We start from the raw sequence: 25,468 nt of genomic DNA, 5'->3' as shown, positions 1-25,468 counted from the left end.
AAAGTTTGTGTTTTTTCTAAACTAGTCTTATAAACAGTATTTCCCTGTTTGCCTCTGGAAATACTGTTTATAAGGTAGCTTGCCTGATAGCTCAGTTAGTAAAGAATCCGCCTGCAATGCAGGAGACCCCGGTTTGATTCCTGAGTCAGAAAGAGTGCTGGAGAAGGGATGGGCTACCCACTCCAGTATTCTTGGGCTTCCCTGGTGGCTCAGCTGGTAAAGAATCCACCTGAAATGCAAGAAACCTGGGTTCGATCCCTGGGTTGAGAAGATCCCCGGGAGAAGGGAAAGGCTACTCACTCCAATATTCTGGCCTGGAGAATACCATGGACTGAATAGTCCATGGGGTCACAAAGAGTCAGACACAACTGAGCAATTTTCACTTTCACTTTTCATATACAGGTAAAAGAGGGCTATGACCAGGTAAAAGAGGGCTATGACCAACTGTGACAGGCATGCTTTTGGTACTGATGAAAATACAAATACTGAAGAGACAAAAAACTTCAGTGACTCTACGCTGCACACAACCTTCAAACTGACCTAGAATTTTATGGTGAGCTTTACTTTAAAATTTTAATAAACCCTGCACAAAAAGTTCTCTTTAATAATACATAAAAGAACTGAAAAGGCATAGATATATTTTAATTGTGTGAAGGAAAATTAAAAATAAAACTGAAATGTTTACAACCTACATAACTACAATTAATATTTTTAAAGTTATTCATTCATCCATCCACCTATACATCAGATGAATAATACAGCCGGGTCATGGGGGAACTTGCCCTAAGCCTCAGGGAGATTACAACCTTGATGGAGTGACAAAACATTGAACAAGTAATTTCAAGTGTGATGTATGTCACAAAGGGAAAATGACCTAACCTAGACTTGCAGACATAGAAAGTTTCTTCCCAGAGAGTCATGCCCAAGGTAAGACGAGTCAGAAAAAGAACAATGGAGATCATCATAGGCAAGGCATTCCAGGTCAGGCAAAGTATGGGGAATATGGTGTCTAATGAGGCTGGGGAGACAGGCAGAGACAAGATAGTGTGTGGTGAGGATCTTTAACTGTATCTAGAGGGCTCTGAGTAAGGGATGATTCAATGCTCACTTGCTAAACTTAAGAAAAAACAGACACAGAAAACAAACTATGACACAGTGAATTATTATTATAAGGCAATCACACTTGCAACATCATCCAGACTAAGGAAACTTCACCACACCCCAGGTGCCCTCATGTACCCCTTCCTAATCATAGTCCTTCTTTCCTTCCAAAAGTAACCACTAACTTGAGTGTCATAATACTTTTTGCATTTCTTTGGGTTTTCCCCACAAATATACATTGACCGACACCAATAATGAACGTATAGATTTTAACATACTCGGTGGATTTCGATCCACTGACATTCTTATCCTTACTGAATTTCAAATTGTCCCACTTTTGGTCGGTCAGTCTCATCAACGTTCTTTTCACATTTCTTTAATAGCTTCCTTGTTATTTGTATGCCAAAATATTCCAGCATCATCTAGTATATCTCCTGTTCCAGACCTGGAACCAGCCATTTCTCTAAGAACCCTTCTCTCAGCTGGAAAGACTATTTCAATACAAGGATGCTCAAGCTGACTAGGCTGTTCACTGTTTTTAAGATTTTTCAGTGAATAGAGTTAGGATATAATAATTTCTTTTCATTTATAGATCTATAAATATAAGGTATTTGTATGTGGAATGCAACAGAAATCAAGGAGTTAAGAATAAAAACTTTTGACCTGAGAAAGTCAAAGACTGGTATTGCCATTTATTGAGGTGGGGAACACAGCAAGAAAAGCAAGTCTGGGGAAGGTAATATAAGTTTGGTTTAGACATGTTACATTTGAGATTCCTATTACACCTCCAGGTAGGGGTACCAAGCAGAGAGCTGGATAATAAGAACCAGGAATTCAGCAGAGAAGTCAGGGCCAGGAATAAATCTGACAGTCATCCACCAATAAGTGGAATTAGAACCATGAGACTGGATGGAATCGCTCAAGTAGTCAATCACCTGGCTGATTTTTTTTCCCCATGGGATTTAATAAAGAGAACAAAAAGAAAAAAAGAGAAGAAATTAAACACAGCATTGTAAATCAGCTATACTTCAATGGAATTTAAAACAAGAAAAACAAGGACAGGTTTAACAAAAGGCAAAACTAAAACTTAAGCCTTTACTTCTTGGAATGTTACGTAATGACATACCTGGTGAGTGACTTCTTCTCTCACGGAGTCCATGAAATCCTCATCAGTTGGGTAAAGTGCACAGGCAAACATAAAATCCTGCCATATCTAGCAAATCAAATAAGAGGCAATAGAGTACTTCCATAGATTTCATTGCACAGAAGGAAATTCTTTGTCCTAAACCTTGGGCATTATCTTTCATGTAAACGAAAATCAACTTAGCCTGATGTGTGTGACCATTTTAGCAGCACAAGGCATGAGGCACTAGGAAAGGCACTTTACAAACTTCCCAGAACTGTAGGGAAACCTGAGAAGAGAAGATGTTAGGTGGGCAGAAAAGGAAAAAAAGAAAAAAGGAATTCAAATAAGGAAATACTGCTTGTGTTGTGGAGAATATGAAATTCAATAAACATTTTTCCCAACCTCTCGTCACTTCTAATTCATTCTAATTTTCACCAGGAATTTGGTTTTGAGAAATGGCCCAGACTGTTAAGCAATGTACTTTTTAAAAAAATCAAAGAATTAACTTTCCATGGCCACAAGGATCACTTTATGGACATTTTAGAGAGGAAACCACGTAAGTGCAACTGGGCTTCCCAGGTGGCGCTAGTGGTAAAGAATTCACCTGCTCATGCAGGAGATGGTAAGAGAAATGGGTTCGATCCCTGGGTTGGGAGGATCCCCTGGAGTAGGAAATTGCAACATACTCCAGTATTCTTGCCTGGAGAATCCCATGGACAGAGGAGCTTGGTGGACTACAGTCCACAGGTTGCGAAGTACCAGACAGGACTCAGGATGCGCCCTTCAGGGAGGCCACAAGGAGCACGGTTTAGAGCACAGCGCCATATCTGTTGGCCTGAGTCAGAACTTCAGTTCCACCATATACCCACTGTGTGAGTTTGGGAAAGTTAGTTAACCTCTCCACATGCCAGTAAAAGAGGGATAGAGAACAGCAGTAATCACCTCATATGGTGGGCATGAAGATGAAATAAAATAATAAATGCAGAGCACTGAGAACAATGTCCGGAATATTACAGAATATTGACACATCATGACCATTGGCATTATCAATATTATTAAAATTACTATTCTTCTATGAAGTGCTTTATATTTTAGAACTGTAAGACTTGAATTAAAAGAACATATTTCCTTTGCTTAACCCTCACCAATGCAAACTATGTTCAGAGGTACTTAATGACAGTATTAAGCACATCTTTTAAAATATAATCATTTTCTTCTCTCTAGGTCTTGTTAGATCTCCTTAAAGTTAAAATTTTTTAATATTTTACTTTCCTTTTTATGCTTAACCTCTTATCACAAAGAGTTACAAAGAAAATACAGATATATGCTTAGATATAACCAATATGCAGAATGTCTATTATTTTAAAATAATCAAATAATTATGATGTTTGCTATGAATTATGGCTCTGGGTTTGCTAGACGGCATTTATTTCTCTGCACCCCCCCCCCAAAAAGTGGAACATCATTCTTGGCTCTGAGAAAAGAAGAAATGGGCTATACCACTTATATGTGGAATCTAAAATATGACATAAATGAATTTATGAAAGAGAAACACAGACACAGAAAACAAACTTATGGTTATCAAAGGGGAAGGAGGTGGGGAGGGATAAATTAGGAGTTTAGGATTAGCAAATACAAACTATTACATATCAAATAGATAACAAGGACCTACTGCATAACACAGGGAACTTTATTCAATATCCTGTAATAAACCGTAATGGAAAAGAATATACATATAAATGTATAACTTTGTTGTATACCTGAAACTAGCACAATATTGTAAATAAACTACACCACCACAACAAACAAACAAAGGAATGGGCAATATCACCCACTTAGAACACTGGAGGTCAAACTGAGGATATGGTAACATATCCACAAAACGGTGAGCTGTCAACTACATACCATTATTCCTAGTTCATCGCAGAGTTCGTAGAATTCATCCTGCTCATAAATTCCTCCTCCCCAGACCCGGAGAGCATTCATGTTAGCATCCACAACAGACTGCAAAAGGGGCCGTAACCTACAGAAGAAATTTTTAAACAAATGCGAATTTAAAATCTTGGGAACATTAAGAAAAAAGAACAAAATTTTAAGAAATATGCTGTGGTTGATAAACACACTTCAAATAACTATTAGAAGAACACATTTTAATTATGATGGCTTGGATACAATGCACCGTGAAGAAAATGAGACAAAATTATATACACATTAACTGTAATTGTAATTGACCTCCCTTATAGCTCAGATGGTAGAGAATCCATTTACAATGCAGGACATCCAGGTTTAATCCTTGGGTTGGGAAGATACCCTGGAGAAGGGAATGGCATCCCACTCCAGTATACTTGTCTGGAGAATTCCATGGACAGAGGCTCCTGCAGGCTACAGTCCATGGGGTCACAATGAGTTGGACATGACTGAGCGACTAACAATTTCACCTCACTTTCTAACTGTAACCACATAAAAATAAACGTAGAAAAATTACGAGTGATATCTTTTCTCTGCCTTCTCAATTTTCAATCACGCTATTACACTATTTTTTAAATTAAATTTTTTTCTTAAAGTTATTCCTGTTGTAAACCTTAGAAACTATGTGTTCATTTTATATAACCATTTCAAACTGTAAGACAAAAATCAGAGTTTGAATATTAGTTTCTAGCTCACCCTCATTCCTTTTTTTAAAAACAATTCCTCCAGTCCAGTACCCCCCTCATCTAGTAAATTTCCTTCTTGCTCTAATTCCTATTTACATCACCTTCAGAAAAGCTGAGAAATTTGCATCCACCTTGACAGCATGTACCTTCCATTTCCAGAACAGCACCCAGAAGGGAAGGAAAAAGTCCAATAACAGGAAGACCATGGGCCCAGAGCACTGTGCTCCTAGCAAAGACGCCCATGGGCAGGTTTACTAACTGACTCAGCTGTGCTCTGTAGTCGCCACCAAAACCTACCGGGAGCGGAGTGAAAGTGTTAGTCGCTCAGTGTCTGACTCTTTGCAACCCCATGGACTGTAGCCCACCAGGCTCCTCTGTCCATGGGATTCTCCAGGCAAGAATATTGAAGTGGGTTGCCATTTCCTACTGCAGGAGAGCTTCCCAGCTGGTGCTAGTGGTAAAGAACCCTCTGCCAATGCAAGAGATGAAAGAGACAATCCCTGGGTTCAGGCCCTGGGTTAGAAAGATCCTCTGGAGAAGGCCATTGCAGTCCATTCCAGTATTCTTGCCTGGAGAATTCCATGGACAGAGGAGCCTGTGTGCTACAGTCCATGGGGTCACAAAGAGACTGAAGCGACTTAGCATGCATGCACTCCAGGGGGTCTTCCCAACCCAGGGATCAAACCTGGGCCTCTTGCATTGCAGGTAAATGCATCTGAGCCACCAGGGTGGACAGGAGACAGCAAATTTTCCATGCCCTATCTGGAGAATAATTTCATTTTCATACGAAATTCAAAAATATTACACATTTTAAAGTAAAAGGATATTACTATAAATACAACTTTTGGCAAAATTAGAGTTTACATATACCAACCACATGTACATTCTCAACATAATATACCTCAATGCATATTTGTATAATATAAATAAGTCCATCAATTCATGGCAAATAGATGGGGAAACAGTGGAAACAGTGGCAGACTTTATTTTGGGGGGCTATAAAATCACAAGGACTTCCCTTCTGGCTCAGAGAGTAAAGCGTCTGCCTACAATGCGGGAGACCTGGGTTCAATCCCTGGGTCAGTAAGATCCTCTGGAGAAGGAAATGGCAACTCACTCCAGTACTCTTGCCTGGAAAATCCCATGGATGGAGGAGCCTGGTAGGCTACAGTCCATGCGGTCGCAAAGAGTCAAACACGACTGAGCGACTTCACTTCACTTCAAAATCACTGCAGATGTGATTGCAGCCATGAAATTAAAAGACACTTACTCCTTGGAAGAAAAGTTATGAGCAACCTAGATAGCATATTAAAAAGCAGAGACATTACTTTGCCAAAAAAGGTCCAGCTAGTCAAGGCTATGGTTTTTCTAGCAGTCACGTATGGATGTGAGAGTTGGACTATAAAGAAAGCTGAGCGCCGAAGAATTGATGCTTTTGAACTGTGGTGTTGGAGAAGACTCTTGAGAGTCCCTTGGACTGCAAGGAGATCCAACAAGTCCATTCTAAAGGAGACCAGTCCTGGGTGTTCACTGGAAGGCCTGATGTTGAAGCTAAAACTCCAATACTTTGGCCACCTGATGCGAAGAGCTGACTCATTTGAAAAGACCCTGATGCTGGAAAAGATTGAGGGCAGGAGGAGAAGGGGACGACAGAGGATGAGATGGCTGGATGGCATCACCGGCTCAATGGACATGAGTTTGGGTGGACTCTGGGAGTTGGTGATGGACAGGGAGGCCTGGCATGCTGCAGTCCAGGGGTTGCAGAGTCAGACACGACTGAGCGACTAAACTGAAGTGAACTGAAATGTGTTTATTTTCACCTAACAAAGCTTACTTTTACTATTACAAAGATTGCAGTTTATAAATCTAATCAGGAAATATTTTCTTGTTAACTTCTATTCTCAGAGCTTCAGAAAAATGCTTTGAAGATTTCTTTAGTTCTTTTTATTAAAGTATAATAAATGTGAAGAATGTGTAAATATCTTAGCATGAAGTAAATAGTTTTGATAAAGCACTGCATTACCAAATTTACCTTTTACCATTTTTTTGGTAAAGCATACCAAACAAACAAAAAAACCCCACGGTATTCTTAAAAAAAAATTTTTTAAGTCAACATTAATAATTTTTTTTACAGGGGCTAACTATCCAAGATGCACATAGCCATTTTCTTGTTCCTCTACAACAATTTATAAAAATTAGATAGTTTCCGCAGTCTCAAAGTTTAGCTGTATGGCCTATAGCTCATAAAAATGAAATGATTTAAAAATTTTTTCCATTCTGGAGTTTTCATCATCCTAGAATTATATGTTACCTCTTGGTTCCTTCCACTTGAACAACAACAAAAAAATTAAAATGAGTAGCTCTTAAGCTCTGTTGGATTGATAATAATAAGAGGAACAAGAAATAAAAGATGATAACTTACATGTCAGAGGTTACTCTATCCTGGAATGAATCTGCAGGGATCCAATTCGAGCCTTTCAGAAATATGGGAAGTCCATTAATTTTGAAGTAGAAACTCAGACCAGGAGAATTTTGTATGGGCTCTTCTACAAGTTCCACTGTCCTAAAATAAACCTATTGTTAACAGAATTAAATAATGATTATAAAATTTAAAACATAAGCATATGCCAAAACCAAACTATATTATTTACTATAGCCTTAAAAAAATAAGTTTTTTTTAAAGTAAACTGAGCAGTTTATATGAACATAATTTAGTGTTAATTTTCTATCCGTTTGAAACACTTAATGTGAAAGAGCATTTTTAAGAAAATATATATATAAATTATTGCCAGATTCTGTTATTTCTCTTTGAAAAGAAAAACACAAAAACCATTAAAGAGTGAAAATATATTGTAGTTTTTCCCATGAAGTAGCATTTGCAATAATGCCAAAAAATATATATTTGAGATAACATTTCAAAATTAAAAGAAAAATTGATACTACTTCACAAAAGTGGGGGAGAAAATTCACCAGTTAAGCAGATACACCTTTGAAAAACACATTCTCATTTCAGTGCTGCTAAAATGTGCCAAAATGTGCACCTTAGAATCAAAGAAAGACAGCACAAGGTATTTCATTATTTAACAATTTTCCATCTTTGGAGCTCAATATTATAAAAACCATTTTGTTTAATGGACAATTTAATCCTAACTAATTATCCATCAAACTCAGTGTCTGAGAGAGCACAAGTAGAGACTGGAAATGGGAGTGATGTTTCCTGGAAGAAGGGAGGGAAGCACAAAGTCCAGTGTTATCATTGCTGCATGAGACGCAGCTAAGATCTTTGTTCCAGAGACAGGCCAGCCAGGTTTCTCCACAGTTAAGCATGAGCAGCAAACTAGAAAAGACTGCATTCTTATCCAAATCTTCATTCTTTCCAGCCATAAACTGGATCAAGGAATGCGGGAGATAGTTCCATACCAGTAAAATCTCATCTTGAAAACAAGATGATGCATTTCTTCTCTAACTAAAAATAATTAATAGATCAGCTTATTTCATGTAGTAAAAGTGCCCACTGTTCTTCCACTTTCTGACGCTTACCCTAATTAATATGACATAACAAAAGATACTAGAGTTAACTTTGTAAGAAGACACAGAACAAGGCCTTGATGAGGATGATCTTGACACAGAATCACCACATCTGCTTTAGGATGCAAAGATGTTCTTTTAAAAAATGGTTATTTTCAGAGGTAACTTTAAAACATCTTGATGATAGTTTCAAACACCCAGAACAACAGTTATTTAACTGTGACTAAGGAACTGGCAACCCACTCCAGTGTTCTTGCCTGGAGAATCCCAGGGATGGGGGAGCCTGGTGGGCTGCTGTCTACGGGGTTGCAGAGAGTCGGACACGACTGAAGCAACTCAGCAGCAGCAGCAGGGGACCGTACAGGATCCCTGGGAACCTTTCAAGGCGATCTCTGAGTTCAAAACTATCTTCACAGTAAAGCTAAAACATTATGTGCCTTTCCACTCTTACTCTTTTGAGCGGACAGTGGAATTCTCCAGAAGCTACAAAATGTGTGACGACATCATTCTGACAGCTAATGGAATGCGTGTATTCCGGTGTGTTCTATAGCAGAGGTTAAGGGTATAAAGAGGTGCGTTTTCAAAGATTAGCTCAATGTGTTCTCAGTACTACTCTGCTCTTACCAGCAGTTGGTAGTTATTCCTGCTATAATCTCTGTAGCCTCATTACTGTTCAATAAATTCTTATTTTTAAAGCCAAAGTTTTCCCTGCAACTTATACAGAAACACAAAAGGATGAGGTACCTTTTGTTAACTTGTTCAAGTAATAATTTTTAAATTTTCAAATAAAAAGAAATTTTGATTTTTGAGACTCATTTAATGATATTTCATTCTCCTTCTAAAATAAAACTTATTTATAATGTTTTTCCTAATTTTTATCTTAAATTATTGTCTTAAAGTGGGACTAGAAGATTAACATTCTCACCTACCACCACACTGTCTACATTTAAAAGTGCTGGAAAAAATAAAACTGACTTATCAGTCTTCTGACTCAAGGAAGGGAGGAATCTACTCCAAAGAAACTGAGAAAAATAATAAATAAGAAACGAGATTGTGATGAAAGCCATATTCCCTTCAACTGTATAGATGTTAATAAAATTTATCTTACAGTGCATTATGCAATTGGAGAAGGAAATGGCAACCCACTCCAGTACTCTTGGCTGGAGAACCCCATGGACAGAAGAGCCTGGCGGGCTACAGTCCATGGAGCTGCAAAGAGCTGCACACAACTGAAGCGACTCAGCACGCACACATTATGCAATAGAACATTTAAATAATAATAGTATTTATGGTGCCAGTTACATTGTAGTATCATTTTGAGACCAATCAATCTAAGTATAAAGAAAAAGAAATTGACTATTTTAAACTTAGAAGCAATAAGCTCTTCTAAAGGCTAATATATTCTTTACTACACTGTAGTACATCGAAAAATATTATAATATGACATAAACAAACTAGAAATGAAAAAAGCCACTAGTACATCTCATCGGGTTGGTTATCACACTGCATTTGCTAGAGAAGCACACGTGCTAGCTAAGAGGGTTTTACAGAGGGCAACATTGCTGGTGCCTTGGCAGAAATCAAGGCAGTGTCTCCAGTTTGTGCTGGTAGTCATATTCCTCACCTTCATGCATTTATTGGTGGGAAGAGCCAGTTTCACTTAAGGACATCCTTGATAAAGCAATAAAAAAGCATTCATTCTATTAAATCCCAACCTTGAATACACATCATTGTAGTAGTCTGTGTGATGAAATGATGAAATGGGAACTATGAATAAGGCATCATCCAGGATGGACGTCTCGAGGAAAAGCATCTGGGCCACAGTTTGAGTTGTAAGCTGAATTAGCCGTCTGGTTCATAAAGCTTTATTTTAACTTGAAAGAACCACCAGACAAATTACGTTTATTCAGATTGGTGACTTGCTAGACATTTTCTTGAAAATGACTAACTGAGCCTTGTCATTTCAAGGCAAATAACAGTTAAAAATTAGGATTTAGGAAAATCTGTACCCCCTACCAAGAGCTTGAGAACTTCCCAATACTTTAAAACATTTCAGAAGTTACTGACTGCGATATTAACAAATGTGAATGTGATTTTATATACTGAAATGGTTTAACATCTGGAAACATTTAAAAATCTCCAGACATCAACATTTTTCAAATAATCCATGCATTATATTACAATATCATACATGCATAAAAGACCCATCACAACGCAAGCCCAGAAATAAACTCACGCGCCCATGGTCAATTACTCTTCGACAAAGAAGGCAAGAATATACAATGGGAAAAAGTCTCTTCAGCAAGTGGTGCTGGGAAAGCTGTAAATCAGTGCATGTAAACCAGTGAAGTTAGAACACACCCTGGCACAATACACAAAAATAAACTCAAAATGGCTTAAAGACCTAAACAGAAGACCTAACACCATAAAACTCCTAAAAGAGAACACAGGCAAAACATCCTTTGACACAAATCATACCAAAATTCTCTTACGCTGATCTCCCAAGGCAATAGAAATAAAAGCTAAAATAAACAAATGGGATCTAATCAAATTTACAACTTTTTGCATAGCAAAGGAAACCACAAGCATAAACAAAACAAAAAGAACCTATGGACTGGGGGGGAAAAATGTTTACAAATCATATGACTGACAAGGGATTAATCTCCAAAATTTACCAACAGCTCATGCTTCCAGGGCTTCCCTGGTGGCTCAGACGGTAAAGCATCAGCCTGCAATGCGGGAGACCTGGGTTCGAGACCTGGGTTCAATCCCTGGGTTGGGAAGATCCCCTAGAAAAGGAAACGGCAACCCACTCCAGTACTCTTGCCTGGAAAATCCCATGGACAGAGGAGTCTGGTAGGCTACAGTCCATGGGGTCGCAAAGAGTCGGACACAACTGAGCAACTTCACTTAGTACTTCATGCAGCTCAATATAAAAAAACCAAGTAACCCAATCAAAAGATAGCCAGAAGACCTAAATAGGCATTTCTCCAAAGAACAGATACAGATGGCCAACAGGCACAGGAAAAGATGCTCAACATTGCTAATTATTAGAGAAGTGCAAATCAAAACTACAATAAGATAACACCGCATGTCAGTCTGAATGGTCATCGTTAAAAAGTCTAAAAATAACAAATGCTAGAGAGCGTACGGGGAAAGGGAACTCTCCTACACTGTTGGTGGGAGAGTAAGTTGATGCAGTCACTATGGAAAAGAGTATCGAGTTGCCATATGATCCAGCAACCCCATTCCTAGTGATATATCCAAATAAAACTATAATTCAAAACGATACATGCAACTCTGTGTTCCTAACAGCACTATTCACAATAGCCAAGATACAGAAACTACCTAAATGTCCAACAGACAAATGGAAACAGCGGATGCGGTATATATACAATATGGAATACTACTGGAATGAAAAAAGCTACTCACTGATGCAGTGAGTATGTTTTATAGATAAGTTCATTTGCATCACATTTAAGATTCCACATACAAGTGATATCGTATGGTATTTGTCTTTCTGACTTACTTCATTTAGTATGATAATCTCTGTGTCTATCCATGTTGCTTAGTACTTCATGCAGCTCAAACAAGCCTCCAGTTCTTGGTGAAAATGGCTGGAACAGTCAACCTCACTATTTTGATTTCTTCAGGCAACATAAGATCAGCATTTCTTGTTGCTTCTCCTGGCACTCCTCTTCAAATTTGGGAGTTTTTTTTTTCCTATGTAAATGTTCATTTCTTCACAGTTTGTTTTTGCAAAATAAATAGCCTTCAAATTTTTTAAGAGTTTTAAAAGCTTGGGATTTCACCGTACATTGTTTAAAGCATATATATTTGTATCTGATTAACATCATCTAAAATTCTACACTAAGGACAGAAAAAATTCAGAAGAGAAAAGCCACACTTAGCAGAGGACACAAATGAGCTGATTCATACATGTCCACATTTTCTTTGACTCACACAGGACTTCAAAGCCGAGATTAACTTTTCAAAATTCAGCCTTCTGGTGCCCCAGCTTCATAACGAGCATTCTTTTTGTCGAGGAAAGACTTTCTGCAGCTTTTGTCAATGATGCACTGAGATTAGAAAGAATGAATAAAAGTTTTCCAAATTTCCAGAAAACTTCACAGATGAAGAGATATTTCTGGGCTTTCCTGATGGCTCAGTGGTAAAGCCTCCACCTGCCAATGCAAGAGACATGGGTTTTGGTCCAGGAAGATCCCCCATGCCTCAAAGCAACTAAGCCTGTGAGCCACAACTACCGAACCCGTGCTCTAGAGCCTGCAAGCGACAACTACTGAAACCTGCATGCCCAAGAGCCCGTGCTCCCCAACAGGAGAAGCCACCACAATCAGGAGCCCACGCACTGCAGCCAGAGAGGAGCCCCTGTCTGTGAGGACTTGAGAAAAGCCGGTGCAGCAATGAAGACCCAGCACAGACAAAAATTAGTAATTTTTTTAAAAAAGAGATGTTTCCAAAAGAGCCAATTCTGCAAGTTTCAAAGAATGATTTTCAGGAGGCAGAAGTAAACTTTTGGATTAATCCCCTTGATTTTTGTATGAACTCCACTGTTGATACTGGCCACCCATGCAGTACTCTTATGGAGCTAACCACGACGGAGGTTTATAAAAAACGGTCCAAGTGTTTTAAGATACCTATGAGTACAGCAGCAGTCTTTCCATAAATAGAAGACTACTTCTTTATTTAAACTCCATCACCTTCTCTATGGACATATCTGATTAATTCACACGTTTGATCTCTGTATGGAGCATCTGGAGTGCTACCAAAAAGAATTCCAAGTTACTTTGGGGTTTTTTAAAAACTGCCACCACTGATGTCACGTTTTACTTTGATTCCTTAGTTTTAAAACAATTATCTAGTAAAAAAAAAAAAATTCAATTCTAAAGATATTAAAATTAGTAAAACATCTCTCTCATACGCACTTAGTCGCTTCAGTCATGTCTGACCCTTTGGGACCCTGTAGACTATAGTCCACCCAGCTCCTCTGTCCATGGGATTCTTAAGGCAAGAATCCTGGAATGGGTTGCCATTCCCTTCTCCAAGAGATCTTTCTGACCCAGGGATCAAACCCACATCTCTTTTGTCTCCTGCATTGCAGGCAGATTCTTTATCCAATGAGTCACCTAAGAAGCCAATATTTCATATATGAACCCAAATATGCACTTACCAAGCAGAATATTATATATTACACATCAGGTTTCACACTTTTCTCTATTTCAAGTTTTTTTTTTTTAAGAAAAGACTTAAGTTTTTCAGAACAGTTTAAGACTCACAGCAAAATTGAGAGGAAGGCACAAAGCTTACCCCCGATCCCATACATGAGTATCTACCCCCATTATCAACATCCTCCACCACAGTGGCACATTTGTTGCAACTGATCAACCCATACTGATACCTCATAACCACCCAAAGTCTATAGTTTACATTAGGGTTCACTCACAATGTTGTACATTCTATGAGTTTGGACAAATGCATAATGCATGTATCCATCACTATTATGGTGTTAGACAGAGTGGTTTTACTGTACCAAAAAGCCTCTGTGCTCTACCTATTCATCTCTCCCTCCGCCTCCCAACCTGTAGCAATACCACTGATCTTTTAACTGTCTCCATAGTTTTGTCTTTTCCAGAATATCACATAATTGGAGTCATTTCAGATTAGCTTCTTTCACTTAGTAACATGACTCTCAATCTACGGTTCCTCTTGAAATAACTTGCTTGACAGACTTTATAATATCCCAACACTTACTTTAATTTTTGTAATTTATTTAAAGTACTCATTAATTGTGCCTCATATTATCTCCCGTCATACTAAAACTATTTGCTCCAAAGTTACTCCTTTTAACAACAACAAATTTCAGACAAGATATTCTTTCCTGTCCAAAAGAAATACAGTCAGCACTTTCCCTTCCCCACAATGCCTGCATTCTTTTCAAGACCCAGTACATCTCTGCTACATGGGCTACAAGCAAAATCTGTAACTTCCCCAAGGCATCCTGAATGAGACTGTGCTGCTGTCTTGTGACCTGTCCAGTAAACATAAAAATTAAAATGCATATGTCTAATGTCGATGGAAGACAAGCAAGAAAGACATAAGTCTAACAATATGGATTTCAATGCGATACTTTAAAAATATGAAAATATTTTTGCATAAAGCAAGCCCAGGATAACAATGAAACCATCAGGAAACATGAACAATAGAGAGCCGGGGATGAGGGAAAACATTCCTCTCTGACACAGTACTGAGTGTTAACAAGCATGTGAGCATGCTGAGTAAAGGTGAAATACAAACACTGTGGAATACAGTTTAGCACTCTGTAAAAGCTGTACCCAGGCATACCCTAGCATTCAGCAATCTCACCGCCAGCAGAAATGCTGGTGGAGGAATACGTGCTCCCAGGGTCATACAGTAATGTTCATAGCAACATTATGCAGAAAAGCCAAAAATGGAAACTACCAAATCTCAACAGCAGAAAGTGTAACACAATGAAATATTACAAAACAGTGTAAGTAAACAAACTAGGGTTACACACCACAACGTATCTAAATGTCACAAATATAATGTTGAGCCAAGTTAGCCAGTCACAAAAGCACACAGATGATTTAGTTCCATGGAAACAAAACTGAAAACCAGGCAAAAATAAATCATAGTGTTAGAAGCCAATTGTGGATACACAAAAAGGAAAGAGGGTAGTAATTAGGGAAGCCGGCAAGAGCCGGAAACCTCTGAGGTGCTAGTGATGCTCTTGTTCCTTGGTCAGGATGACAGCTACATGAGTGTTCAACTTCTGATCATTCATTAAGCATTTTACTTATATCCTGACTGTGTGTTATACTCTGCAATAAATAAACACAAATCCCAGTCTGACACATTCCCACCAAATAAAGGCTGGAAAGAACTCAGATCAAGAGACTCCTGCCAGGAAACAGATTATGATGGCACATCTCTTCACTTGCTAAAATACTGGCAAGTTTGAAAACATTAAGAAATTTGGGACTGGCAAGAAACTGAATTCCCTGGAAGAACTACTCTAGATGGAAACAAAGGTGAATTAGTTATCAGCTCTCTTAACCAAATTTGGCAATAATTTGTACTTTTAATCTATATTTCAGATGCCAATATTGATTTCTGAAATTTGCAAAACAGCTCAAATTTTTACATCATTCTGATTTCCTCTTGTGAGCAATTATGGAAGTGTAGGAAGGCATTAAGAGATCATTCAATTCAACCTCTACCACCCCAGTCAAATGGTCATAAACACTCTTTAAAGTTCCCTACAAAAGAGTTTGGAGTTGCTCTTCAGTTACTCTTTCTAGCATAAACAGCCTTGACTCTGGTACAGCCTCTCCTGGGAGTAACCTCGACCTCAAACACTCCACTTCAAGCTCTCATCTTCCCTCAGGTCGGTCCTACTACAGCTGAATGAAAAAATACCATAAATAACAAATTAAAGAATCATCTTGCCTTCCAGTTACATTATCTCTTTCCTTTATCCTTTCCTCCTCTAATCACCTTCATAGCTCTCTTCTGAATCTCCTAAGGAGCAAAATTACAAAACTGATTAAAGTGTTATTGTTACGATTTTAATGAGCTAAATAAAATAGTACCTTGACTCCTATGTGATACAGAATTATCATTCCCCTAACATTTTAGAATAAGAAGATAACTTCAAAAATCATAGAAGAGAAATATACTGAGTTTTGGATTCAAGTCTCACCTAAACTTTAAAGTATTGCTTAAATATGATAAATATAATTAGCATGTATAAAATCAGGGTAGGCAGAGGGTTCAGAAAACAATTTTAAACCTACCACATACCTATAGTGAAAGTGAAAGTGAAGTCGCTCAGTCATGTCCAGCTCTTTGTGACCCCATGGACGGTAGCCTACCAGGATCCTCTGTCCATGGGATTTTCCAGGCAAGAGTACTGGAGTGGGTTGCTGTTTCCTTCTCCAGGGGATCTTCCCATCCCAGGGATCAAACCCGGGTCTCCCGCATTGTAGGCAGACGCTTTACTGTCTCAGCCACCAGGGAAGTCCGTACCACATACCTATAATGGCTTGCAAACCACCACCAAACCAGCCTAAAATGTCACCATCAGAAATCGGTAGTTCTAGGATAGAAAACCCAGAGATATGCCCATGTACCTTATGGTCAATTATTCTATAACAAAGGAGAAAAGACTAAATGATATTGGAAAGACAATCTCTTTGACAAATGGTGCTGGGAAAACTTGACAGCCACATGTAAAAAAGTGAAATTAGATCATTCCTTAACTCCATACACAAAAATAAGCTCAAAATGGATTAAAGACCTAAATGTGAGACCGGACAAAATAAAACTTCAAGAGGAAAACATAGGTAGAATACTGACATAAATCACAGCAACATCTTTTTTGATCCATCTCCCAGAATAATGGAAATAAAGGCAAAAATAAACAAATGAGACCTACTTAAACTCATAAGCTCTTGCACATGAAAGGAAACAATGATCAAAATAAAAAGACAACCCAGACTGGGAGAAAATATTTGCAAATGATGTGACCAATAAGGGATTAGTCTCCAAAATTTACAAACAGCTCATGATGCTTAATAGCATCAAAACAAACAACCCACTCAAAAAAAAAAAAAAAAAATGGGCAGAATACCTGAATAGACTTTTCTCCAAAGAGGACATGCAGATAGCCAATAGACACATGAGAAGATGTTCAACATTGCTAAATGCAAATCAAAACTAAATGCAAATGCAAAATGAGATATCACCTCCCATGGGTTATCATCAAAAAATCCACAAACAACAAATGCTGGAGAGGGTGTGGAGAGAAGGAACCCTCCTGCACTGCTGGTGGGAAAGCAAACTGATACAGCCACTATGGTGAACAATATAGAGGTTCCTTCAAAAACTAAAAATAGAGCTACCATATGACTCTGCAATCCACTCTTGGGCATTATCTGGAGAAAACCATGGCCCGAAGAGATATATGCACCCCAATGTTGATTGCAGCACCGTTTACAATAGCTAAGACATAGAAGTAATCTAAATGTCTACCAACAGAGGAAGAGATAGAGGAGATACTGTACATATATGGAGAAGGAAATGGCAACCCACTCCAGTGTTCTTGCCTGGGAAATTCCACAGACAGAGGAGCCTGGCAAGCTACAGCCCATGGGGTCACAAAGGGTCAGACGCAGCTGAGTGACTGAACAACCACAGCACACTCAGGAAACGCACCATCACAAGTTTAGCTGCATAATGATCAAGGGGTGAATGTGTCCAGGTAAGCAGGTGGAGGAAGAGAACATGAGAGCAACCTTTTCATGCCCCTGCCCTGTCACTACCCATCACTCTTCCGCAAAGGTAACAATTAACCCGGGTGCTATCATATGACAGATTTTTTTTTAAGGTAAACTTTCATTTTCTTCAATTTAACATAATTTACTGGGCAATCATAATATGCCTGGTGCTGAGGAGACAGGTAGTGAAAGAGGAATCCTGCTCGTGGAGCTCACGCTCTGCTGAGAAAAACAGAGCAATTCAGTAAATCAGTAGTTACAAGTGTTCACCGTGCTGAGTGTTATGAGAGCAGAGGAATGAGGCTACGGGAGCTGACATCAGGCACCCTGGAAACCAGTCACTGGTCTTCGGGATACGGTGAGGGGAAAGGGCAGACAGTACAAATGTCCTATGGATCAATAAATGGTTATGTTGTCAGAGTGCCAATTAGGGCTTTGCTTTCAGCTGTATAAACATTAGGGCCACTTCATTCTTCCCAAAGTTAAGAAGTATATGGCGTATGTGATGCAGAGGGGAATATACTCTCACTGGAGCTGACTCCAAGTTACCAAACTGTGCATGAGGCTCCAGGTAACTGGGAGGAAAGACACGTGAAGTGAATATACTGAAAACATTGCAAAATAAAATTTCTACAAGAGAAAAAAGAAGATATAGTACATATAAACAATGGAATTACTCAGCCATTAAAAAAGAATGAAATAATGCCATTTGCAGCAACATGTATGGACCTAGAGAGTGTCATGCTGAGTAAAGTAAGTCAGACAGAGAAGGAGAAATACCATACAATATCCCTTATATGTGGAATCTAGAAAGAAATGATATAAATGAACTTACTTACAAAACAGAAAAAGACTCGCAGACTTAGAAAATGAAGTTAGGGTTGCCAGGGAAGGGATAGTTAGTGGCTTTGGGAAGGTCATGCACACACTGCTATATTTAAAACAGATAACCAACAAAGACCTATTGTACAGCACATGGAACTCCGCTCAGTGTTATGTGGCAGCCTGCATGGGAGAGAGGTTTGGGGGAGAATGGGAACATGTATATGTATGGCTGAGTCCCTCTGCTGTTCACCTGAAAATACCACAACATTGTTAATCAGCTATATCTCAATATGAAATGTTTTTGGTGTTAAAAAATTAAAATTAAAAAAAGAAATCAATAATTCTTAAAGTGAAGATACTGTGACTCTCAGAAAAGAGACGCACAGTTTTCAACCCCAGGGCTGCCTCACAATCCTATCACAGTGCCTTAGCTCTCTCCAGCCTTTTCTTAAGTCTTCACTTTCCTCAAATATCTAGCTTGGCCTCCATTACTTGAGTAACTTAAGTAGTTCATCCCCTGACGATGGCTAAAATGATCTATATTCTGTTGACTTTCTGTATCTTTAACCTAGATCTAATTCTTAAACTCTAGACACACATAAAGAAGTGCTCATTAAATATTATTGTGGGAATCTCTCTCAATCACTCCACACAAAACACCTGTAACACAGAAATAATTTTCATTCCATCTCATCTTCCAAATGTGTTCTTCGTTCTGAGTCTTTAACACAGAACTGCCACCTGACATTCAGGGGCACAAACCAGCAAATTAAGAATCATTCATAAATCATCCTCCCCTATCTCTATACATCATTAAGCCTCCTAAATTTCTCTCAAATTTTACCTCCTAATCTCTCTCAAATCTAACTCCTCAGCAGTTGTCATCTTGTGCCTGAGTTACCACCATAATCTTCTGACTGGCCTCCTAATCCTGTCATTCTTCCAATCTTCTCTACAGAATCTACATAAAACAAGTATGATCACTGCTCTCCCCTTCAGTTCAGTTCAGTCGCTCAGTCGTGTCCGACGCTTTGCAACCTCGTGAATCGCAGCACGCCATGCCTCCCTGTCCATCACCAACTCCCAGAGTTCACCCAGACTCACATCCATTGAGTCAGTGATGCCATCCAGCCATCTCATCCTCTGTCGTCCCCTTCTCCTGTCCCCAATACCTCCCAGCATCAGAGTCTTCTCCAATGAGTCAACTCTTCGCATGAGGTGGCCAAAGTACTGGAGTTTCAGCTTTAGCATCATTCCTTCCAAAGAAATCCCAGGGCTGATCTCCTTCAGAATGGACTGGTTGGATCTCCTTGCAGTCCAAGGAACTCTCAAGAGTCTTCTCCAACACCACAGTTCAAAAGCATCAATTCTTTGGCGCTCAGCTTTCTTCACAGTCCAACTCTCACATCCATACATGACCACAGGAAAAACCATAGCCTTGACTAGACGGACCTTAGTCGGCAAAGTAATGTCTCTGCTTTTGAATATGCTATCTAGATTGGTCATAACTTTTCTTCCAAGGAGTAAGTGTCTTTTAATTTCATGGCTGCAATCACCATCTGCAGTGATTTTGGAGCCCCCAAAAATAAAGTCTGACACTGTTTCCACTGTTTCCCTATCTATTTCCCATGAAGCGATGGGACCGGATGCCATGATCTTCGTTTTCTGAATGTTGAGCTTTAAGCCAACTTTTCACTCTCCTCTTTCACTTTCATCAAGAGGCTTTTTAGTTCCTATTCACTTTCTGCCATAAGGGTGGTGTCATCTGCATATCTGAGGTTATTGATATTTCTCCCGACAATCTTGATTCCAGCTTGTGCTTCTTCCAGCCCAGCGTTTCTCATGATGTACTCTGCATAGAAATTAAATAAGCAGGGTGACAACATACAGCCTTGATGTACTCCTTTTCCTATTTGGAACCAGTCTGTTGTTCCATGTCCAGTTCTAACTGTTGCTTCCTGACCTGCATACAGATTTCTCAAGAGGCAGGTCAGGTGGTCCAGTATTCCCATCTCTTTCAGAATTTTCCACAATTTATTGTGATCCACACAGTCAAAGGTTTTGGCATAGTCAATAAAGCAGAAATAGATGTTTTTCTGGAACTCTCTTGCTTTTTTGATGATCCAGCGGATGTTGGCAATTTGATCTCTGGTACCTCTGCCTTTTCTAGAACCAGCTTGAACATCAGGAAGTTCATGGTTCACGTATTGCTGAAGCCTGGCTTGGAGAACTTTGAGCATTACTTTACTAGCGTGCGAGATGAGTGCAATTGTGTGGTCGTTTGAGCATTCTTTGGCTCTCCCCTTAAAACCCTTCAAAAATCCCCAATGTCCTCAGGACAGTCTAATTCCTTCACATGGCTTAATAGGCTCCATGGAATCTTTCCCGAGCCTCCCTTTATAATATCATCCTACAGCCACACTGAAATTTCTCTCACCTCCACAAACACACAGTATTCCTTCAAGACCCTGGGTTTGACATACTCTTACCCTCTGCCTCTTTGCTGTACCGCACAGTTGAATTCTACTGTTCCCTCAGGGTACAGATCACCTTCTCTGCAAGTCTGTCCATGGTGGCCCTGCCCTGTGCTCACACCATGCTCTATATTTCTCCAGAGTGCTTATCGTACTTTATTGCAATTGCTTGTTTAAATGTTTAATTTCCCAGCTGAATTATTAGTTTTACTAAAATCTCAGAAAGAAATGGACAGGGTGTCTTATTCACTGCTCTATCGTCAGAGCCTATCAAAGTGGCAGGAACACAGTAGATGATCCCTAAGTATTGAGTGAATGAATGAGCTTCAAAAATACTCTACAGCAGCCCCAGCAAACAGGCACATTGCACAAACATGCATTAAGACAAGGAGTGAGGCAATACTTATTCCTTTATTCCTATAGCTCACCAACTGAAAGAGTGGCATCTTTATACTAATAAACAATAATGCACCCGTATTAGCCTGAACTGAAATAGACTTATATCCAACACGCACAACAACTCATCCTTTTCTTTCTCTTTGGTAAGGTGGAATGACTCATTCTTTTCTACCCTTTCATAAAAACAACTCACAAGAAACTCAACATGGGAGAGCACACATGTCTTCTGTCAAGACAGTTAGAATGAGAGGGAAGGTCTTGGCTCTTTAGGTAACTCTAGGACACGCTCCCTGTAGATATTATGGACACACACACACACACTCACAGTGCCTCAGATAATAGAGCATAACTAAACAATCACAAAACAGAAAAGGAGCTCCTGAAGGGTAGAGCCCCAAACTGAGCTTGGTGTCTGGCCCACAGAAGAGGTAATACATGTTGATGTACAAAACCAACACAATATTGTAAAGTAATTAGCCTCCAATTAAAATAAATAAATTTATATTAAAAAAAAAAAAACCAAATGGGAGGTGACACCAGAGGACAACCACAGCCAGTACCAGTCATAAACACCAAAGGCTGACGGCAGGGGAAAGAGAAAATCAATGGGAGTAATTAACACCGCTTACTATATACTATCCCAAGCCACACTGAAGTTACCTCCTCTTTATTGTCCCAACATACATGCATGAAAATGGCATTTAAAGGACAATAAGTAGTCTGAAGCTAATAAATACCAAGCAATCCTTAGTCCTGGCAGGACCTAGTCATTTCTTTAGACCAAAGTCAAATTGCATCCTTCAATATCCTCTATCTGAGGTTACCATATGACTTATTTAAAGATTTAGAGGCAAAATACATGGTTATTCCTTCAGAGGAAAACACTTTTATTGCATTATTTATTTATTTTTAATTGACAGATAATTGCTTTACAATAATGGTTCAATCTCTGCCATACATCAGTATGAATTAACCATAGGTGCATTTTGCTTTAAATTCCGGTCCCAGCTATATTTGGAGCAGGGGAAGATTGGTCCTTCTCAAGAGGTACTTCAACAGCATTACTTTAAAGTGCAAGGGCTGTTTTTCCCCACTGTCTTCTCTAGACAATTCCATGCCCAATCTCGACTCAATTTTTGAATGTTTAAAGTAACATGAAGATACAGTTTTATGCATAATGACTTAGAAGTTTTAATCCCAAAGCAGAACTGAAACATGTTGTTTTGGCGGAGGGATCCTGAAGTTCACCTATCATTTTGCCAGTCAGCATCAGAGAGGTTTGCTTTGCAACCAAAGATGGAGAAGCTTTATACAGTCAGCAAAAACAAGACCGGGAGTTGACTGTGGCTCAGATCATGAACTCCTTATTGCAAAATTCAAACTTATATTGAAGAAAGTAGGGAAAACCAATAGGCCATTAAGGTATGACCTAAGTCAAGTCCCTTATGATTATACAGTGGAAGTGACAAACAAATTCAAGGGATTAGATCTGATAGACAGAGTGCCTGAAGAACTCTGGACGGAGGTTTGTGACATTGTACTGGAGGAAGTGATCAAAACCACCCCCAAGAAAAAGAAATGCAAAAAGGCAAAATGGCTGTCTGAGTAAGTGTTAAAAATAGCTGAAAAAAGAAGAGAAGCTTTTCTTTGATTCCAAGAAAAAAGGAAAGATATACCGATTTGAATGCAGAGTTCCAGAGAATAGCAAGGAGAGATAAGAAAGCCTTCCTCAGTGATCAATGCAAAGAAATAGAGAAAAACAACAGAAGGGGAAAGACTGGAGGTCTCAAGAAAATTAGAGCTACCAAGGGAACATTTTATGCAAAGATGGGCACAATAACGGACAGATATCGTAAGGACCTACAGGAAGCAGAAGATATTAAGAAGAGGTGGCAAGAATACCCACAAGAACTAAACAAAACAGATATTAATGACCCAGATAACCACAATGGTGTGATCACTCACCGTGAGCCAGACATCCTGGAATGTGAAATCAAATGGGCCTTAGGAAGCATTACTACGAACAAAGCTAGTGGAGGTGATGGAATTCCAGTTGAGCTATTTCAAATCCTAAAAGATGATGCTGTGAAAGTGCTGCACTCAATACACCAGCAAATTTGGAAGACTCAACAGTGGCCACAAGACTGGTCTGTGGTCAGTTTTCATTTCAATTGCAAAGAAAAGCAATGCCAAAGAATGTTCAAATTACCACACAATTGCACTCATCTCACACGCTAGCAAAGTAACGCTCAAAATTCTCCAAGCGAGACTTCAACCATAGGTGAACCATGAACTACTAAATGTTCAAGGCGGGTTTAGAAAAGGCAGAGGAACCAGAGATCAAATTACCAACATCCACTGGATCATCAAAAAAGCAAGAGAATTCCAGAAAAAAATCTACTCTGCTTTATTGACTACAGTAAAGCCTTTGACTGTGTGGATGACAACAAACTGTGGAAAATTCTTAAAGAGATGCAATACCAGACCACACCTTACCTAACTCCTGAGAAAGCTGTATGCAGGTCAAGAAGCAACACTTAGAACCAGACATGGAATAACAGACTGGTTCCAAATTGGGAAAGGAGGAGGTCAAGGCTGTATCTTGTCACCCTGCTTATTTAACTTATATGCAGAGTACATCATGAGAAACGCTAGGCTGGATGAAGCACAAGCTGGAATCAAGATTGCCGGGAGAAATATCAATAACCTCAGATATGCAGATGTCACCACCCTTATGGCAGAAAGTATAGAGGAATTAAAAAGCCTCTTGATGAGTGTGAAAGGGGAGAGTGAAAAAGTTGGCTTAAAACTCAACATTCAAAAAACTAAGATCATGGCGTCCAGTCCCATCACTTCATGGCAAATAGATGGGGAAACAATGGAAAGAGTGAGAGACTACTTTTTTGGACTCCAAAATCACTGCAGATGGTGACTGCAGCCATGAAATTATAAGACTCTTGCCTCTTGGAAGAAAAGCTATAACAAATCTATACAGCATATTAAAAAGCAGAGACATTACTTTGCTGACAAAGGTCCATATGGTCAAGACTATGGTTTTCCAGTGGTCATGTATGGATGTGAGAGTTGGATTATAAAGAAGGCTGAACACTGAAGAATTGATGCTTTTGAACTGTAGTGTTGGAGAAGACTCTTGAGAGTCCCTTGGATTGCAAAGAGATCAAACCCAGTCAATCCTAAAGGAAATCAGTTCTGAACATTCATTGGAAGGACTGATGCTGAAGCTAAAGCTCCAATACATTGGACAGCTGATGCGAAGATCTGACTCATTGGAAAAGACCACGATGCTGAGAAATATTGAAGGCAGGAGGAGAAGGGGATGACAGAGAATGAGATGGTTGGATGGCATCACTGACTCAATGGGCATGAGTTTGAGCAAGCTCTGGGAGAGGGAATCCTGGCATGCGGCAGTCCATAGGGTCGCAAACAGTCAGACACGACTGAGCAACTGAGAAGCTCAGAGAGGCTTGAGGATACAAAGCACATCATGAGAGGGGGTGGACTGATGAAACTACATTTGACGGTCAGAAGTTTAATCCCCTCCTGCCACTAGACTCTTTGAATGATAACAACCAGTTTTATATTCCCCAGACACAAAACTGGAGAATGTCCTCACTGGCAAAGCTAAACACACAGATACAGACACACAGACACACACACAGAGAACATCTATAGCTATACACACATGGGCATCACCGCATGATAAAGCTGAATTTCCACCTGAATACTGAACACTGAGGCTCACACAGGTCTTCTCGTCTGCATTTTTGTGATTTAATCTTCAGAATGAATCCATATCAAGAATAAATGACCCTCCAGGAAAGTCTCTAATATAAAAGAGCCTAAAACAAGTAAAGAAATAAAGGAATGTGGAAAACAAAAATGCAAACAGAACTTCAAAACTAATAATTAAAATTCTCAAAGAAATAAGAAGATACTATAACCATGAACTATAAATATGATGCATTTTTAAAATATCAAACCTGTTTAGAAATATTTACAGTGATAACAAAATATATGTAATTT

The 25,468-nt window shown here is 39.1% G+C and overlaps 1 protein-coding gene across 1 annotated transcript in view; it reads right to left on the bottom strand.

Annotated features, from left to right (window-relative positions):
- The window catches only part of MANBA (mannosidase beta), a 119,901-nt gene that overhangs the window by 58,461 nt on the left and 35,972 nt on the right, over window positions 1–25,468 (bottom strand). Inside the window, exons 8-10 of the mRNA XM_040237757.1 lie at window positions 7,304–7,455; window positions 4,133–4,250; window positions 2,228–2,314 (exon numbers count right to left, since the gene is read on the bottom strand). Of these exons, the coding sequence (XP_040093691.1) occupies window positions 2,228–2,314; window positions 4,133–4,250; window positions 7,304–7,455 (357 nt within the window). The remainder of the gene's footprint in view (window positions 1–2,227; window positions 2,315–4,132; window positions 4,251–7,303; window positions 7,456–25,468) is intronic.

The sequence above is a fragment of the Oryx dammah genome, unplaced genomic scaffold, assembly GCF_014754425.2.
Source record: "Oryx dammah isolate SB20612 unplaced genomic scaffold, SCBI_Odam_1.1 HiC_scaffold_3, whole genome shotgun sequence".
Lineage (NCBI taxonomy): Eukaryota > Metazoa > Chordata > Mammalia > Artiodactyla > Bovidae > Oryx > Oryx dammah.
The sequence above is the reverse complement of the archived record's forward strand: the minus strand, read 5'-3'. Positions and strand labels throughout refer to the sequence as shown.